This window comes from Mixophyes fleayi, chromosome 6 (assembly GCF_038048845.1).
Source record: "Mixophyes fleayi isolate aMixFle1 chromosome 6, aMixFle1.hap1, whole genome shotgun sequence".
In the NCBI taxonomy this organism is placed as follows: Eukaryota; Metazoa; Chordata; class Amphibia; order Anura; family Limnodynastidae; genus Mixophyes; species Mixophyes fleayi.
This window is the reverse complement of record NC_134407.1, coordinates 168408390-168429581: the sequence shown is the minus strand read 5'-3', so window position 1 is coordinate 168429581 and position 21192 is coordinate 168408390. Positions and strand designations below refer to the sequence as shown.

Below are 21192 nucleotides of genomic sequence, written 5' to 3'. Positions count from 1 at the left end.
TGAAAGAGAATGACTGAGACCCATCTGGTTTTAATATTTCCAAAAAGAGGATAGGTCTTCAATAGCAGATTGGCTCCCAGGAAATTACAAAGTTCTAATATCAGGCTAGTATTTTTAAATATTATTTTGCTGTTTCATATTAATATTATGCCAAAATCACAACTTTAACATCAAAGCTCTGTCTAATATCATATTTGGACCACCCCTTAATTATTTACTTAAGTCACAGGCATAAGGGGACTTGAGCATGATTTTATTCAGGTGCAACTATAATACATTTAAATGTACCCACTATAATTCCGCAACCGGCCTCCACCCAAAGGGCTGAAGGAAGAGATTAGATAAAAAAAACCAATGTGGAACAGCCATCGTTCTCTTGCTAACAAAATCTGTGATGAGTAAGGAGTGTGGGAGAGCAGATTTGCTTCTGCATAAAGTGTTGCACAGGGGAGGAGAGAAGTCTCAATACATCTCCTGCTTTATTTCCATGGTGAGTTTTTGTGAGGAAATGAGGGGATAATTTAAAAACACCAATATTGTGCCTTGCCTCTGACAACATGTGGCCAGTGATCATATATTTTTTAGCTCTTTTATTTCTCAGGATCCCCATTTATCTTTTAAACCCATGCATTTATTATGTATATGTTTAACTAGGGTATACATTATTGTAAAAATGTGTATTGATTTCTAAGGTATGCTAAACATTAATTTGTAATATATTTGCATTGTAAACTCTCCTGTTCGCATGAGCAGAGCACTGCCCTCTTTGACCACTGAAGAAAGTCTTTTTCCATTGTTCCAGTCAATCTAGTCCAGATTAGTGTAGTACTCCTTCTACTAGATAGACCAACCTGCTCAAACATTCACTAGAACTGGCAAGCATTTTACGTTTTGGCTCTACATAAAGAGCACATGTTGCTGCATTGTGCGATCTTATACTCCTGGTTATTCATGAGTTGGATGTCATGACTGGGGAGAGCTTATGGCTCCTTCTGGTCTGACTGAAGAATCAGAATGCTACTGAAGGATTGAGAGGATCATCAAGACCCCCTACTTCACATGGATCTCCTGCTGGTCTGGCGAATCTAGTGCTAAAGTGGCATGACCTCTGCATTTCTGGCAGCATCAGGAAGAAGCCTATGTAGCCTAGGATCAAGCCCAGAGTAGATAATCAGACCACTCAGAGACCGATATAATTTTGCCTCTATATCCCACTTTGTCATTTACATTACATTTGCTGTAGTGTGATTGTGTTTTGCAAAATGCTATAATCACTGTTGGTTTGCTTTGCCTTAATGCATGCTTTTATCAGATATTTGCCTGGGTGCATAAATATGTGCCTACATTCTCAATACTGATGGTGAGCAGTAGATGCAGGGTAGCCAGGTAAATGTTAATCTGGTTTGAGGGTCTCGGCCGGGTAATTATTGGTACATTCTCTGCCAGTTAGCCAGGGTAGATAATACCTTGGGTGCTCCAGTATTGTTACAGTTGTGAGTTAAATACTATAAAACTTACTATGGTAAGAAAGTAAGGAGTGTACTGAAGCTTAATGGTCTCCCTAACCTTAGCTTTTAAAAAGATGAGGTAACATAACAAAAGAGTTTTGTGATTTCCTACCTAAAGTGGATAGCAGGTAGGGAGTTAAAGAAGTATATGTGCCATACTACCTGTCACTGTTAAGGTTGGGCCAACCTTGATAGTTACAGGAGGCAATTATGCACGTTGATCATGTGGCTTCCTGCCTGCTGTGTGCAGGAAGCCAGCCAAGATCAGTTTACGCAATGTTTGCTCCAGTTATCACTACACTCAAGCAAACCTAGGTGGTCAGATTTATTCTCCATCTCCGTTAGAGGTTCCCACTACTCTGGCTGCAACTTCTCAGTTTTGCCTAACTGTCACAAGCTAAATTGCACTCATAATGCTCGCAAGAAAGCTATAACCCAATGGCTGGTTGTCGCTGTTACTTTGTATATTGCCAGAAAAGAGAATGCACCCTTTAATGGTCGTAAAATTCAGCACTAATAGAATATCATGACTGGTAAATGAAAGACGATCTTACAGTCCAAGGGTTATAATTCATGCGACAAAGCTGCAGCACAGAAATTTTAATTCCAGTAATAGATAATAGGTCCTGGTACACTTTGGCAATGGTCTGGTGCAAATATTATACATTTTTGTTTTTTTTAATCAAGGTAGCAGAAAAAGGATTGAAAAATATAGTTAAAATATAGTGTGTTAGAAGTGCTGGGAAAGTAGTGAATGGCAGGTATATAAGACCTGAACTTCTGACATTTGTGTTTTAAAACACCAGGGAGATTGTTTTGTATGGGAAGGAGCTTCCCAAAGAGTGTATTCAGCTTTAGGAAAAGCTGGTAATGGTGCTATGTATGGAGAGAGAAGGGATCCATACATAAGGCCCAGTCCGGGTCTTCTGATCTCCCAGTCTTACAATTGACTAATCAGGAGTTGCACCTACAAGATGCTGTTAAAAGGCTGCTAGGCAGTTCAGTGAGTATCTCATTGTCTGGCGAGGAGGTCAGATAACTCCTGAGAGACACTGCAATGTTGAGCTGTAAGTTCTAAAACTAGCTGAGGATATTGAAACTGACGCACCGGACTGGTGTGATTTAACTGGCTGAAGTGAGCAAAGTACAGCAGTCTACCCCAGAAGACGGTAACCCTAAAACGATCTTGTGACAATAGTCATTACTAATGTAAATGAATAATACTGCTGAAAAGCAAGTCTTATCTTGGCAAGCTACAGTATTGTATTGGCATTTCTAAAGTTCAATTCTGGATTTAAAATTGGTCAAAACAAAATGGCTTTCTCAAGAAACAAGGAGGCTATTTGTGGCTGGATCACTTATAAATAACTTATTGTAAAAAAATTATTTCAATTAGGGCCACAGTGTGCTGACTTACTTAATTGAAAATGTACTGATTTTTGATACTGTGTTATATTTCTAATGTACTGATTCCTGATGCAATAGGTATGTGTGGGAAGGAAATATGTTTTTGTAACTGTCTGAAGAAAGGACCCCATGTTAATTTCATGTTAATTAGACCTTTTCATCTCAGTAGCCAACAGGTCTTTTCAGCCTGAAGGAAGTGGGTAGTTACCTATATCCTGCCTTATTAAAAAGATACATAAACTGAATCTGCTAACAGCAAGTTTTAGGAAATCACAGATTTATGTGAATTTTGTAAGTTTATTTGCGTTAACTCCATGTCTAGAGAAATATCACATCCTGATGTTAAAGTATCTGATGTGATATCAGATGTTTTGGTGCCTTGTCGGATCAAGAGGCTGGGCTATTCCCTGGCAACGTGTGTCAGAATCTGTATAAAAGCAGCTCAGTTTTACCATGTAATGTATCATTTCCTTCTGTAACTTCTGGATGATCACCAGTACCTCAAACTGGTGAGGAAAATAAATTGTCAGGACTCTTGAGCAATAACCCATCACTGCTTGAAGATCTATGTGAGACTATTACCTGCTGTATCCTGTGACCAACACTTACACTCTAATCCATTCCCGAGCTGTCCTGTGTTGAAGCCAGCGTCTCTGTGTCAACGCTCTGCCCGCTACTCAGCAGTCCTGATCCATAGTAAACGGTCATTAGCTACCAGCCAGCCCACAGCAATGAAGCATTGCAGCAGCTATTCCAGCTATCCCAGAAATAAGCGTTTCTGGGTGCCGTAATCTAGCCTAGGGTGGCAGCTGTAAAAGGGTAGCTATTTTGGGTGCTGCTTATTGTGCTAATTTGAAAGCATGAAGGTCCAATGATATGGCAAATATATTATTAATGCTACTATTGTAATAACCATTTAATAAACTACCTTCATTATCACACAGGGTTGATTCCAATTTAAACCCAGCTCTTAGAAAGATAATTCTATTTCAATGTCTGCTCTATTTACTTTGATTACCACAGCTTAATATAGGTAAGAATTAATATTATATCGTATGATATCAAGAAAGAATTTCCACAAAGTCTCATGAAAGATAATATGTATTCTAATTAACAATATATATGTTCAGTAACGGTATTTACACATACAATAACAGTGTAGAACACATAATACATTTTACATTAAATACAATGCATTGCCTGCTATAGCTATCTTATACATGTGTAAATGTACCTCTTATTCATGTTGCTAAGCAAACATGTTATATTTATGTGTGTAGTCAGATTGTAAGACATTATGTGTGTGCGTGCAATCAGAACAGTGTGTGTGTGAGATTATGACAAAATAGTGGACAGACCGTGTGTGTGTGAGAGACTATGGCAAAATGGTTGACAGACCTATTGTGTGTGTGAGACTATGACAAAATGGTGGATAGACCGGGTGTCTGTGAGACAATGACAAAATGGTGGACAGGCCATGTGTAAACTGGTGAATAGGCCGTGTGTCTCTTGCTTTAGTACAAGCATAACAGATGTCTCTCACATGGCTCCCACATGGCTGTCCATTAAATCTATCCAGCAATAAACTGCATGTACCAAATAGTATATGCTAAACTTTCTCAAATAATCTATGCTTACATTTACAAAATCTCATAAATATACTAATAACTATGCAACAAACATCACATATTTACGACGTTTTTCTATGCACAAACAGTGTAAATATCACAATGTTTTTTCCCAAGTCACTTTCTAAATACACTAACAATCTCCATTAGCTTTTTCAATCAACTCAAACAGCTCACAATCAGAGTAACCTTTCCATTCAAACATTGCAGATATACTATCCACTACCATTTCCATGCATTTGCTATACATTTACACTAAACTGCATTAGCTGTAACCATACATTTCCATTATACAGCACTTGCAATCTGCATAATAGTCTGAAATCAAAACAATTCAGATATACACAGAATCTAAACACTGTACATTTCTACTTATGTAACACAATCAATCTACACACAGTCACATCATTTTACTCAAGCTAACTTTTCCAAGCCTTTTCCATTAAACACATCATCATATGGTCTTGATAATCTATGCTCTTACAAACAGTATAATCAGAGAACGTCCCACACAATGGGGATGGGAACAAAATGTGATCTTTCCATGTATATCAGCACTCCATGCTGTCCCAATGTAACTCCTATCATTTATAGTTTTACCATCAAATACTAGCAGTAAACAGTGTATAATATTACTCATATTTAAGTCTATTTCCTCATGTTCAAACAATTTACCGCTGCCCGCTTGGGCCCATATGAAATCCACGCAAAGTCTCCGGATAAAGTTTAAAGATGTTTTCCCTTCTCATTCATGTTTGTAAGTGATTGACCGTGTTTCTACCATTTACCCTTAAAGGTGGCCTGTCCCTTTATCATTGCCTTGGTATCCTTTAAAGATGTTAATTAACTTGACCACTGCCAAACAAAGCCAAGCTAGCACAGGTCTGTATAATTATTTCAAAGCCCAAAAAACTGGTTTTGCTAAATAAAATTCTAGCGAAGAGGGGGTCTCCCTCTTTGTCAATCCCCCTGTGTCGGTTTTATGTCATTACAGTTAAACTGACAGATATCTGTTCCTATCTCTCATCAGTGTTCTTAGTGTTTATATGCAACATGTATGAGGGTGTTAGAACAGGTGATCAATAGGATATTCAGTTTGTATTTATTATGTCAATGCAATTTCTAACACAAAGTATCTAGTAAGAAAAGAGGATTGGTGCTAAAGGGCCTCATACGTCGGTACATGAAATGAAAAAATGTTTATTTACCGGCTGCAGGAAAAAAAATCAACACATGTCGAGGTACACCTCTAAAATTATCCCTAAACAATTAGATCAAACATCCTAAAGTTGTTCCTTCTTTAGTGTCCCTTCATGATGCCCTCATCTTCGCCAATACGAGGGGGTGGTCTTGTGAGGTACAGTCATCTTTAACATCTGGTGTGGGTCTCATCTGTGTCCAAGTCATGCCATTCTGTATCCTTATTGACCATCTTAGGAACTGTTGTGTCATCTGTCAGTGATGTCTCTGCTACAGGTGGGCACCGCCTTAATTCTCAATGATCTTGTAGGAAAGAAAAAAAACAGCAGTTGTTTTGAAATTTTTACTTTTTCCTACCTATCTGTCATTTTCTGCTTCTGGTCCACTTCCGATATTCTGCGCAATTGTTCACTTCTTGGCTCCTAATAAGGGAAGAAAAACTAGATACTCTTCTGGGAATTCTCCCTTCCGAGCATGGTTAATCCCACTGCCTGATGATTTAAGAATTTCATTCCAGGTGTTACTACCATAATGGAATTGAAAAAACATATTTTGCTGTCCTTTACGGGTATTAAGGACTGAACTTCACATGATTCCAACCACTATGTGGCATTAGGGATCTGTAGACTGACTATTACATAACCATGAAATCTTTCCGAATTTTCCCTGTACCTGGGAAATTCTATACCCTTTTTGCAGTATAACTCCCCCCCCCCCAATGATCTGTGTATCAATTGAGGGGGAGAAAATAGAGGAATCTTGATCTTAATAACCTGTGGAGACAGAAAGAAAAATTAGTATACATAATACTTTTATGTCACACAACATCATCTCACCTAATTGTATCTCCAAGGATACACAGTTTCGAAATATACTTATTTAGTATATTCAATAATAACGGTATCCCCTTGGCGCACATGTATATAATTCGTGCAAAAGGATTTATTCCAAATGTTACAATGACATCACAAGAAATGGCACAAAGTTGCAACTTGTGAACAATAACAAAGGTAAAATGCACAAAATGTGATATAGAGTTACAACTTGTGAATAAATACAGATGTTGAACTGCATATAGGTATAGCGAACATAAACAATAAAATCACCTTGTCTCAAACCTCAAACAAATAGCAAAGTCCTCGCTAGGTTGGACGCGGAGGTCCCAAAGAGGTAAATTAAGTCCAATAGTCTTTTAGTCATGTCTTTTAGCAGTATACCTACAAGAAGCCTGATTTAGACATATTAATATTTGCAGCATCTTGGCTAATATTCAACATTGTACCCAGGGTTTTCTCTATACAACCTTTTAGCCCGCTGCCTGTGCAGCGACTCCCTCTAACATTATGGGAGTCTTTTCAAGGGGGTAATCTAACCAGGGTATTCTCTATACAACCTTTCTAGCCCGCTGCCTGTGCAGCGACTCCCCCTCACACTATGGGAGCCTGTTCAATGGGGCAATCTACCCAGGGTCTTCTCATATGTTCTTAAGTGGCATCGCTATACAGCTCCTTAAACTTTTGTCTTCTACCATGACCAACCGGAAACAGTGTAGTCCGCACCATAAAAGCTAAAAATCCGGGAGCGGTACTCCGCGTTATTGTTTTTGTTTGACTGAGCCAACTCCCCGATATAAACATATGCTTGGACATTCCCACCAAAGTGCAGCCAGAGTTGCCACTTGCTACAATTCAGCCCGAGTTTCCACTCGGTGCTGTCCGAGGCTTCTCTCAGTGCTGGCAGGTCCGAGACTTCTCCCATTACTGGCCATCCTCCAAGTGTGCCCAGTCCGGTCCATCCTCCAAGTGTACCCAGTCCAGGCCATCCTCCAAGTGTGCCTAGTCCGGGCCATCTTCCAAGTATGCCCAGTTTGGGCCATCTTCCAAGTGTGCCCAGTCCGGGCCCTCCTTCAAGTGTACACAGTCCGGGCCGTCCTCCAAGTGTGCCCAGGCCGACTCATCCTCCAAGTGTGCCCAGGCCGACCCATCCTCCAAGTGTGCCCAATCTGAGCTGACCCTTGCCGAGGGTTTCAAGTTTGAGCCGTCTGCTGCCGAGGGTCTCCAGTCTGAGCCATCACCTAACTTTGAGGGGCATCTTTTTCAACTTAGTGCCCTTCTGAGGTTTTGTACTATATAATTTCCATCTGTACCTAGCCTCGCTAATGACCAAAAGAGACAGATAGTGTTTTTGACATCTCATTTTAAAGGGGAAACCTTGGAATGTGTAAACTTATTTATTGAGACTAATCATTCCATCTTATCGGACGTGCAACTCTTTACTGAGCCAGTGATCGTCACATTTGCGACATCTCACGCTACGGCATATTGCGGGCTTCTGTACATTCGGCAATACCATCTATCACATCAGGCCAAGAGATACCACTGTGCTCCACCCAATTGGTTCAGGCTCCCTTTACAAGTAATTCTCGCCATTCTACCGTTCCGAGTAATTCTCACAAGAAGAAAAGGCGAAAGAAGAGAGCAGGGTCTGCGGTGTCTCAACTTGACCTCCATTGCCTTTCTGCCCTTGGACAAGAACGTGCATGTTGGGCCCCTTGCAGTGGACTATGATTCAGACTATTTTAACCACTTTTGTAAATGTGGGCATCTGGAATCCGCCCTAATGGGGGGGAGAGTATTGCCAGGATCTGCCTGCAGCCCTCTGCATTACATTATGCTTGCATTGTCAGCTCCTTCCTCCTGGACCTTGGACATGTGCTTTTATGTGCTATCTGCAGTGCCTCTGTTCACCAGAAGTGTTGCTATTGTGCCTTTCCTTTCATCACTAGGGGTTAACTTGTTGCACGAATTATCTCTTGCACCTGGGTATCTCTCTATTTATACCTGCTGCTCCCAGTATACCTTGCTGATCATTGTTGTTTCATTGCTTTCCATATAGTTTGTTCTCCTTGTTGCTCCTGTGCCTCGAACTTCACATTCTGCTGTTACACCACTTCTCCGGATCACTCTCCACTTACCTTTCTACCTCTGTCTGCAGTATTCCCTGTGCAGTTTCAGCTACATTGGGTTTGTTCCATTTACCTGTATTTTCTAAGCAATAAACACCTATTTGCTTCATCACATCCCGGGCTCCATTGCTGTTATTTACTTTGAAGCGTGACTCCAGTAGTGCGGCTAGTACCCACAAGGTCAGTTCTAAGGTTAACTTGGCCATTGGTAATCTTTGATTGAAGAAAGAATGGACAGTAGTGCTTCACCACACAATTAAATTTAGATGCAAACACTTATATAAGCCAGATGGAATGCACATCATTGAGTCTTTTTGTTCAGCAATTGTTTAGGGGTCTTGTTGGGGGCGATGAGTGGTCACAGTGTTTGGTGAGCTGCAGGTCCTGGATTTTGGAGCCAAGGTGTGGCGGAAAAGCATGGCAATTAGCAGTCATATCTGACGCATTTAGGTTGCAGTGGAGCACTCTCCCTTGAAAGGGAGGCTCATCGTTAGTAATACTCCACCTCGGGGAGTTATGGGGCACTGTCTATGCGAGCTACTGAGCCAAAAGAAGGAGAGTGGAGCTTCTTGGACTAGAAGTGTCAGAGGACATTTTATGGTCGCCATAATTTGGTTGAGGAATGACTCGTAGCTGATTGGTCATGCGTTTTTCTTCAACGCCACATTAGTTTATTTTTAATAAATATATTGACCTTTCTCTGCCAAACAAGCCTTCCGTGTCTTTATTTCTTAATGAAGATAACACTTGTCAAAGGCATTTATGTAATGGATATGGTTGGGTTAACCGCTAGCGGCTTATGCATATACACCCTTTGCACCCAATAGGGTTTATCCAAGTGCAAATTTGAACACTTTAAGGGGTCATTTAGAGTTGGAAGTCTATGCTTCCATAATGCAGATGTAAAATGTGCTTATTTTGCCCATATCTTAAGATACATGCAACTCAAAATAAGCACATAAATGTGTCCATATGAAGGGTATGTTTAAAGTACATCAAGACACACTTTAAGCACATCATGATAAAGCAGCATACTAGAGACAACATTTATCATCATTATCTTGATGATGAATGGTGTTTTATTATGTGTTTTATTTTGTATTTAAAAAATTAATAAGTTAAAAAAAGAGTGTGCCCCATCCCCAAAAAAATATTCTAAGCACCTGCACTCTTAGCCCAGATTGGTTGCCGCTAATGTGAGGAGACAAACAGTGAGGGTTTCTCTGTCAAAAGCCAAAGCCAGCACCCGGTTATCACAGGCTTGGTTGGTCACAGTACAATACGGAAACTTGCAGTATATGGTCCCCTTGTGAAACACAGTCCCAGTCTGTTCAGCATGGGGCCGAATACCCAAAGGGGAATTGGGCAGGAAAGAAATCGCTGCCCCCCCCCCAACCCTTTAGAAAAAAACAGTTTCATGCCGAAAGCACTGGAACTCTTCACAACTGCCCTGTGCGGAGGGAGTTCAGATAACAAAGTGTTAAAGTGAGAAAATATCATATAAGTGACACTTGCGGTCCCTGGATGTATTAAACTGCCTCCTGGCCTGTCATTCATGCCGGAGGTTCCATAAGGAGCATTTTATAGTCTTTCATAGTTTTTCTCCCCTTTTAATTACAAGGAAGAAAAAAGAGATTTACTTTGGAATTAGATGACTAATAAAGTGTTGAAAGAGGGACTGGAGGAGTAAGGAAATGTTGTGTGTGGTTTTTTTTTTACAGTATTCTCCTCTGTGGCACAACAAAATGGGCCTTGGGTTCCAGGATATGCTGGTACTTGTAGTTCTGCAAGTGTCATATGCTCTGGCAACCATGGGTATGCTCAGAATTTTAGTTCTACAAGTGTTTTTCATTTTGTGGACTCGATTATCTTAGGGAACTCAGTCCTGTGTTGAACGACAAGGGGCTCTAATGTTCGTTGTATTGCTACCAATAAACATTGTCCATGCGATTATTGTGATTCCAATGCACAAACAGATTTAATAGCAAAGATAGCAGGATTTACAGCAAGCCATGCTGAAGCATAAAAGATATGACAATAAACAGGAAAGTATAAAACCGAATACATTTCATTTTCACAAGTGCGTCCTGGGCCCAGGTTCAGATACAGTCATGTTGTCGGTTGTCAGGAAGCAGTGTCAAACAACTGCTTTCTTTATCATCTATGGGGGAGGCTCAACAATTTGCTGTACTGGGGCATCAATTTCTCTTGGTGGCCCTGGCAGAGATAACTCATAACTGAGCTAGTACTGCGTTGCTACATATGCATTGCTATTTTGCCAAGATGTGGATGTATACTTCAGAATGTGAACATGAATCTAGGTGAGAAATAAAGAGGGAAATTGAGGGCATTGTAGGGGTCTGCACTTTTTTTTAAAAACAGTGTGTATATTTTTGTAGCGCCGGCAACCCAAGCGGGCTGCACTGCGATTTTGCCAGCAGAAAACTACATCTCCCAGCATGCAGTGGGGAGGAGGAGTGCATGAAGAAGTCATTAAAAATGGCAGTTGGAGATTCTGAGAGCCATTCAAGGAGACAGACATCCTGAAGGACTCCTCTGGAGCCTGTCAGAGAGAGAGTGTAACGGGAGTCTGAGAGGTCTGAGAAACAGAAGGATTAAGGAAAGAGAGACACTGAGAGCGTGGAGAAGACTTTACATTGTAGAGTGGGAAAGCTTACAGATGCTGGAGACCAATAGGAATACTTAACCCATATGTATCTTATTATTTGACTTTGACTAAGTATTTTTGTTACTAGTCAGGTAGGGGACAGATGAGGAGATCTGAAGCATATTTTATAATACCCTTTCGTGGAACTGCAATATAGTAACAAGTGTGAGGTTCAGGTAAAGATAGTTAGGGGATAGAGACTAATTCTAAAACTGAGGAAAATTACACCAAACATCTTGACAATATTTACTATCTATGAGAAAGCACTAACTGTGTGTTGAGGAGCCAGCTTGTACAAAAGTGACTGCATGCTCACGCCTAAGAGGAAAAGAGCGAACAGTGGTGGTGGTGTAAATTGTATTCTACATTCATGCCCAATTAGAGGAAAGACAGAGAAGGGAGTATGTTATGTCAAATCGCCTGGAGAAAGTAACTGTTTATTGGAGAAAAGTAAGAATGCAAAATGCTGCTTTGTGGGATTATCAGTATTAAGCCAATATTGAGGAATACAGTGAGCTGTGACGTTTCTCTGTGCTCTTTGCAACCGTAATGTGTTTGACCTGTGAAGGAGATGAAGAGATCTTTATTTGTACTGCCTGTTAACAAGGACTGCATAATTCTATACATCTGTTTAAAATTCAAATGCATTTGTATTAGACCTGTTGGCATAGTTGAAACAACTATGTTAGAGCTTAAGGTATATATTGCTAGTGATAGTTATGGTGGTTAGAGATATATTGCAAACCGGTAATTAGAAGGTTTAGAGGTACCTCTTAGCGGTTTAGAACTATTTAGGCTTGTATAAATTGTGAATTAAGTCAGTTATTCTTAACAAGATACCTTGAAAACGTTTAAATTTAGATTGCCATGTACTCACAGAGCCTGATTAATCAAGGCATGTATTCTGAGCGTAACCCGCGTTCAATACTATACGCACATATTTAGGCTTTATGTCCGCCCAAATTCAGCAAGTCACGTATCTCAAAATGCATGTGCTTTTGAAATCGGAGACAGGTCTGCTGTGCTCTACTTCAGCAGACCCCGCAGGATGCATCCAATACCTATATGGATTATAAATTCGCAAATGAACACACAGGAAAATGAAAAACAAATTTTGCATTATTGCTGCCTGATAATAATAAAGGCATTCATGTTAAAACAGTAAAAAAAAATGTTTTATTTTGCTATTTTTTCTCCATGAAATACATTTATTAGAATGTTGTTAATGTCTAATGAACATAAAATACATTTTACAGTTGTTCCTGACTGCAAACACATGTTATAGCATGCATACAACACTGTCATCACTACTGATCAGGACTTAGACTAGCCCTTTAGCTGGAGCAAGAGATACGGCAGAAAAACAAGTAATTTTCAGACGCTCAGAGAATGATTGATTTGGATGTGGCTGTGTGTGTTTGACTTTGACAAGCCCCTTCTGTACAGTAACTATGGCAAAATGCCCATTTCCCTCCCCGTTCTGCCCATGAATTCGAAGGCAATAGTAAGGGTGCTTTGGGTTCGAAGATGAATTAGACATTGCTGCGTTCTCTGGCGTATTGTTCATTTCTGGACATGCTCAGAACGATTTTATGCAAAAAAATATCGTCATTTGCAGTCCTTAATGAATCAAGCCCAGTTTGTACATGAATAAATGCTTAAGCTCTGTTAGGGAGATGTAGACAAGTGAAACATTTCTACAAAAGATTTTACTAAGTTGACTGTTTAATACACCAAATTTCAGAAAACTTGTATAATATCGGCACAGAATAATTGTACAACTTTCATTAAACGTTAGACCACTAGCATTGACCACCTACAGTCTCTGTATACAACAGCAAGGTAAAGGAAGAAGAGACAGAGACAAAGGGTAATTGTTGAAAGGCCCACTCTCTGCTTTTTTTTTATTATAGCAGTTTTTTATTAGAAATTTTTCAAATACAGGATACAGTAAGGAAGACAATAACCAAACATTAATTATTCACTGACATAAAGATCAATTTGAGAAGTTAAACGTTGTAGTTTTTATTTTTTACCAATGAGTAGGAGTGAGTCTAATATCAGACAAATTATAATGATAATTCACCTAAGAGAATTCGACGTGTTCGTTTAAATACAATGATGTAACACAAAATAATACTGGCTTTAACAACAGCAACAGGCAGGCGACCGTGGACAACTCCCGAGTATATAGTACAGTGGATGGAAGTGTACTCACTACCCCATCCTCTCCACATGGTTCTAGATCTAAAAATCGGATGTAAATGAGGATGGGGGTGAGCACAAGGAACGGAGGGAGGGGGGGGGGGGCAGAAGGTAGCTCCTCTACACAAAATCCCACATCAGTAAATCCAGACATCCCGCATTCATGTCAATTGCTCCCCAAAGCATGGTGCAACGACCATGTTGTGTCTTCAAACATCTTTAAAATTCCTTCTTGGGTATTAGGAGGGAGAGAGTCAATAAAAGGCCCCCATTTCTTGTTGAATCTTTCCACCCCTTTCTCAATATCTGGCAAGGTGGCTCTTCTATCTAAATACAATGTATTAAAGAGTTCACTTTTCACTTCTGATAAAGACGGGGGGATTTTTTAATCCAATGTCGAAAAATTACCAGTTTAGCTATTGTAATGGTAACCGTGATAATTGGTTTAACATCCTGGGATTCTCTGGATGGAATAAGATGTACCCAATTTTCAAATTGACATAAGAAGATGGCCCTTCTATCACTTGGGAGAGGAGTATTTAAGACAGAGGATAAAAAGCTCAATATTTTATTCCACTCTCTGTTTTAATCCACTCATACAGAGATCTAATGAGACAGTAACTAGTAATTTAACATAGTTTTATTGTCTTATACAATTATTAATACAATCCATAACATTAAGAGATCTGGAAACTCTGGTAGGAATTTTAAAATTGGCCCCCTGTGATCTTAGACAAGTCATCTTTTATTCCAGTTTCCTATTATCAAAAAGAAAGCTGTTAGCTCATCTGAGTATGGAAACTGCGCATGGACATTTTTGTTTACAGTGCTGTATAAAAGTATACCTATGCATTTAAAAGAAGAAGTTTGTTTACTTGTTTGTTTGTTGGCGAATATCTTTGACACCCCTGCACTGATTCCGAATAAACCAACGCAAAGTGGTCCGGTTGGATCCCAGACAGATTATAAGGGATTTAGGGACCCGGTCGGACCTCCCATTGGTGTACACTGGCCAGAACTTCCACTGGATGGATTTAGACAATAATTTCAAAAGACTTTTAACATTGCATCCCAGAAGACATACTAGGAGGGGTAAGTCTCAGTCAGACCTCCCGTTGGTGTACGCTGGACAGAACTTTGACCGGGGGAGCCTATTCTGGTCCCTCTACTGAATGGATCTGGCTTGTTTGCATTCGGACACTCCTGCAAATTTATTCGTTCTGAAAGCAGAATGCTTGCTATATTTTCCGGAAAAATGGCCATTATCTCTGCTAATAATAGTTTACAGCACATCTACACCACACACACCTCCACACATCTACACTACAAACACCTCCGCACATCACCCCCATGCACATCTCCGTATATCCACACTTCCATACATCACCCCACACATCTACACCACACACCTTTGCATATCACCCCCACACACACCTCCACAAATTTGGTAAAATGTATGCAAATAACTCTTTTGTGTACTTCTATGTGGACTATTCCTACTGACAAGATTTTCCTCATTTCTTTGGCTTCCTTTGCTTGGTTTATTTATGTTTTTTGTGTGGCAGTTACAATTTATATAAGCTTTGCTATTCCAAATTGACTTTATTTTCTATCCATGTTGGATTAACCAGATTGTGTGCTCTAAAAGCAGGACCCTCTCTAGCCTCTGTCCCGTGTCTGCACCTTCTCCATAAATTTTGTATATCCTTGTTCTGTTTTTAAGTATGATTTGTTTTTTATATGACTTGTCATACTGACTGTTAATGGGTACAGAATTTAGTGGCACAAATAAACAATGATGATGTTAATTTAAATATCTGTGTTTTTGTATTGTGATTACTGCAATGAGGAATTTTATGTTTTGCAAAATTTACACAGAATGAATTATTTAATGTTTGCGCACACAGTGGTAACACTTTACCTTTTTAAACTATCTGCACACAGAATAGCATTTAATTACTCATTAACAAAATTATTTTAATGCAGTAAAACCTGCTGAAAATAGCAATTCCTTTGTAAACAATCACTCATGTGTAAATACTGGATGGCTTTCCAGCCATTCCTACTATGTTTGTTCTCACAACCAGAGAAAAGCAAAATGTTTTCTAAGGCTTAACTGTAACACATGAATAGGAGCATAGGTGAGGCTGATGGTATTTCTTCTACACAGAGCATATGAATAGGCTATTATTCTCTATATCTTGTGGTCCAGAGTCAACATGACATATCCCCAGGGAACGGTGAATAAAACTAACTTTGTTTCACTATCTTCCTCTGCTATCTTCCTCCTGGTGAGCTAGTTCATGTCCTTGGGAGTTTGAAGGCAGGTATTTGTTATCCCTCTCGCCACTGGCATTTCAGGAATGCCTATGATTGCCAGCAAGAATTTTCAGCTAGGCGGTAAAGCTATTCTCAGAGTAATCCCACACTGCAGACCTGACTATTCCTTAATGCAAACTAAGTAAAATAAGTAGCAGGTAAAAGATTATATTGAGCCCAAGGTGAATGAAATTTGATCTGGCACACATGGTTCACTTGCTGAGCCAATAACAGTCAGTTAAAGTTAAGCAACAAGACTTCCTTATTTTCTGTTACTATGGAAGTTGTATAATCACACTAGCTAATCACAATGCCCTACAGTAGCAGGTATGCAATGCTAACCTCTGCTGCAGTTTTTAATCCCTCATCTCCCATTATGTCTTATAGTCGACTGGGTGTGAGAAGCAGCAAATTCCAAGATTGTGGACACAGAATGAACCCTGGAATCAAGATGGTTAGTGGTTATCTCTATTGTCCAAGTCCAAAGGAAATCCTGATAAATTTGAATGATCGTCTGGCTGCTTATCTTGAAAGAGTGACATCATTGGCAAAGTCTAACCAACATCTAGAGCTAAAGATCAAAGAGTTGTCTGAGAAACGGGCGGTAGGCCATGACAACAGTCGTTATCATAAGACCATTGCTGAACTTGAAAGTCAGGTGAGAACTCAATTTCTCCATTTTTTAACAAACTATAGTGCCAGAGATTTAATTGGACCTTTCAGCTAAATGTAAAATTTTAAAGGTTTTATGTAAAATGTTAGATCTATGTCAATAGACTGCCTTACAGCCAAGACACCTTTTATGCCAGTTTAAAATTTCCACTACGCAAAAGGACTTAAATTTTGTACCAACTCTGGCAGTCTTTGGGTCTCAAGCTTAACGGTTTATGGGACCTGCTTTGCTCCTCAATGTTGCACTTCGATGGAGAAGCCCATTTCCATGTGTATTCCAAACAATGTAGGGCCTGATTCATTAAGGATCTTAACTGAAGAAACTTCTTTTTTCAGTCTCCTGGACAAAACCATGTTACAAGGGGTGCAAATTAGTATTCTGTTTAGCAAATAAGTTAAATACTGACTGTTTTTTCATGTAGCACACAAATAGTTGATTGCTTATTTGTACACTGACATTTAAAGTTGATATTTGTGTGCTACATGAAAAAACAGTCAGTATTTAACTTGTGTGCAAAACAGAATACTAATTTTCACCCCTTGCATTGTAACATGGTTTTGTCCAGGAGACTAAAATAAGAAGTTTCTTCAGTTAAGATCCTTAATGAATCAGGCCGTAATTTTTAACATTATTGGTAACATTTATATAGCAGCAGTGTAATGCACAGTGTTTTTGTTTGGGAAGAAACAGTAATAAAACAAGACTGGACATTAAGAAACAGACAGAGGTGAGAGGGTTTTACTCATAAGCTTATAATCTATAGTAAAATTGTATATTGGTCCAGCCAGGTTACAATGGTATAAAATGTTTTGTGGGGCTATTTGATCTAGTCAAAAAGCAGTGTTGGTATGGTTGTCAAAAGGTTGTTTCAGAGTGGAAAAATAATGAATAAGTGGACTGTGTAGAGAGCATACATCCGGTAGGAAAGCCTTGGGAGATTAAAAAGGTGGTTTGGGAATTGGATAATTACTCTTACAGTAAAATGTAAGCTTTTGGGCAGCAGGGAGTTACTATTGTGGGTGCATGGGGTGTAGCGACTATGGGCCTGGATATGATGTGGCCCACTAATTCCGGTTCACCCTTACCCCCGAGGTCCCCTCTCCCCCGATACCACTGATGTCTCTGCTCTACTCTCAAGAAATCAGAGCTGAGACCTCTTCCAATGATGCACTAGTCTGGTGCATGTTCTTGACCATGCATGTTCAGATCTGTCCCATGAACATGTGTCACTCTATTGAGAGTAGAGAGGGTGGCCCGGCAAGTGAGAACAGCAGAACTTTTGTTATGAGGCCTGGTGATACACCGTTGGACAGTGATGGTTGTTGGAGGGTTTGGTGTGGGATGGTTGAGAAGAAATTTAAATGTATTGCAAAGTAAATGGTTTCACACACAGATTTACCACATTTAGCAAAAGAAAGTCCTGCTCTCATTATAAACATAAAGCCATAAATATGGTAAACCAGCAGTATTTTAAGAGAAAAATCGAAAAGTTTATTTTATTGAAAGGGGTGGTAGTAAGAAAGTTGAACATTGATGTGATGTTAACACTTTTGCACAGTGAACGTCTGTGGTTTTTCTGCCACTCCGCAAACCAAGGCCCACTTCTAGAAGCGATGAGTAGGCATGCAACTCGAAGTGTGCTAGAGGAACAATTTAGGCCCATGCATGCAAAACCAAGACATTTTGACGAATGCATTAGGTGAACTTTACAAATGATTGCCATCCATATTGTGGGTTGAACTAAACTTCATAAGAATGCAGACTCATCAATCAATTCTCCAGGAATCAGCACTTCATGAAGATTAACTATGAAGTACCTTGGTAAAGTTACTGGATCCCAGTGAATTGATATGTTTGATGGATGTCATGAAAATGGGGACAGCCCATACAATTCTGCTTCAACTTTCTAGAGGCACTATGAATATTTGAATACAACTCTTCTCTCATTTGCATATAGGGCCACTGGCATTAGTGAGTAACTGCCAACAAAAAGACATACCAGACCTATAATAAACCCTTGAAAAATTAGGTTTTCCTGGAACTAATGACCTCCATGATATATATTCAGTAACAGATTCTTGATATGGTATACAGTAAAAAAAAAAGATTTATTTATTATTGTTTATATAGTGGCAATGATATTAAACAGTATTGTACAGATAATGTGTAATCATACACATCAGTCCTTGCCCCATTGGAGCTTACATTCTAAATTCTCTACCTCATACAAACACACACGTGCTAGAGACAAAATCCTTCTCCCCATCAATTAGATGGTAGAGAGTAGCATCAAGGTTATATCAGTAGCAAGCCAATAGCTTGAACATCAATACATCAAGTAAGAGTACCTAGTTGCAGTAAATGCAAATGCAATTCAAACCAGGCAGGCTACAAACAAGCCATCTATTCATACACAAAAGCAATTCCTAGTATCATGGATTTGACAAACCCAAGCATAGAGCAGTGTCTGCATTGAGAACATTAACACTTTTGTATTGCAGTCATATCCAATAATACACAGCTCTGGTGGTCATGTTGTTTTGTTTTTCGTTTTTTAATGGGGACCATACTCTTCTGGTGTAGTAGACATGGTATCACAAAGCAGCATAGTATGACAAAAGGAAGCATATGATCTTACAGAGCATTACATAGAATACTACTGAATAGGATGTCTAGTCTATATAATAATACAGTGTAACAGGGAGAGGAGAATCCAAATGTGGTCATGGACCTCTTTTTGACACCTATACCTTCCCTTGTAATGCTGTTCCAGCTTATTAATAGTACCCTGTGATCAGGGACAGTGTTGGCACATGCACCAATCCCCTTTACCCTTGCACTTGTTCCGATACCAACTCACTCTGATTAGAGCAGGCACTTGAAACATAAAGGAACATCAATTTTTTTTTATAATGTTTGGGTTAGTGCCCTCTTACCGGGCTTACTGTGTTCCGATGGTCCTGTATATGATTTTTTGTACTTGTTGACAATCTACTGGTGCAGAGCTCCATTAAGGAGTCTGGTATGTCAGCAGATATAGGGGGAGAAATGAAAACATTACATGTCTATGACTGCATAAGATGGATATCTAAACTTGGAGGAAACGCAGAACACTCCTGGAGGTCCACATCAGGCTCATTGATCCACTCTATTTTGTTGAGTGCAGAAGCAGCTGTGTTGCTCTTAGGCAATCACAACCATGTCATTTGCCATTCATCTTCCTCCCAATGGATGCCTGCTTTCATTTACCACTGTAGCTGCAGAATGTGGTAACAACATTCAACAGTGGTGGACCAAGACGTTAGACAGAACCAGTACTGTGCCCATCTGTAATAAAATGCTACTGTTATGCCCATCAGTCTTATTATGCAGCAATACTCATATACTCCCAATGTAACATGCAGAAAGTTCTCAGTAAGCTCTCAGTAGCTAACAATACTTACATTGAATATCAGCACACCGAATTAAAGTATAAACTGTCATAATGTAAATATTAATCCCACAGAGAACCGGCTATTATTTCATGTCCAATAGTCCACGCAGCACTAACATTAATGCCATCACACAGATAGGCAAAAGCGCTAGTAGAAATATGCAGTACAAAGCAGGGCCACCTTAACAACTTTATGGGCCCCCGGGCAATGCAGTGTACCGGGCCCCTAAAAAAATATTTTTTTTCCGCGCCGCTGAGTCTCTTCTGCCCTCTTCCGTGCTGTGGTTGCAATGAATGCTGGGCGTGACAGCAGCACGGAAGAGGGGACCAGGGAGGGAGCCGGATCACCGCTGATGTGACTGCAAGGTAAATATTTTTAAAAAAAAAAAAAAATTTTTTTTTTTTTAGGATTCGGACACGCCCCCCTTGCCTGCAGGGCCCCCGGGCACCTGCCCATCGTGCCCAATGGAAGAGACGGCCCTGGTACAAAGCCCAGTAGTAACTATAAACAGCACCACTGCTTTCTTCTTCTCTGTACTGTCATCTCTGCATTTATTCTGTCCCTGCCGCAGTTTCCTTCTGCATCTCAGTTTGTTGACTCAGTGCTTCAGTGCCGTCACAAGATGTTCCTCTCATCATATACATTGACATACATACAATACAATGGGCACAAATTAACATTGAAATTTTCAGCCCATGATCACCAATTAGGTATTAAAAATTATCTATATGATTGCACTGGATTTATGAGTCATATAAACAATTCTGATAACTAATGAAGAGGTTTATCAAAATATTTCTAAGGATCTGAATGAACAGAGTGAAAGAATAGAACATGGGAGAGGACCATTTCAAAATAAATAAAGGCGATGGCGTATATGTAGATCTTTGGTAGTACCAATAATTTTTGAGTGAAAATATTGATAAACAAATGGTTCCATTACATAAAACGTTTCTCATTTCTCTTTGAAGATACACAAGGCAAAGGTTGCGAACTCTGAACTGTGGCTGAATATGGAGAATACAAAAATAGCAGCAGATGGCTTTAAAGCTAAGTGAGTGTTTCCCATCTCTTACAAAAAATTTCCCAAAGACATCCGTTACATTGTTGGTTGTGTGCCATGCAGGACCCATTCTGCATGACAAGCCTTGGAGTTGGAATAGAAAAATTCAAGGTTTTACTGAT

At 39.6% G+C, this 21192-nt stretch overlaps 1 protein-coding gene across 2 annotated transcripts in view; it reads left to right on the top strand.

The window, feature by feature from the left end:
* The first annotated feature begins 16189 nt into the window (after positions 1–16189).
* Positions 16190–21192, top strand: part of LOC142094725 (keratin, type I cytoskeletal 47 kDa-like) — a 29499-nt gene continuing 24496 nt past the window's right edge. For both annotated transcript variants that reach the window (XM_075177152.1, XM_075177151.1), the window contains exons 1-2: positions 16190–16558; positions 20979–21061. In XM_075177152.1, coding sequence (XP_075033253.1) covers positions 16211–16558; positions 20979–21061 — 431 coding nt within the window. In that variant the 5' untranslated portion in view covers positions 16190–16210. The remainder of the gene's footprint in view (positions 16559–20978; positions 21062–21192) is intronic.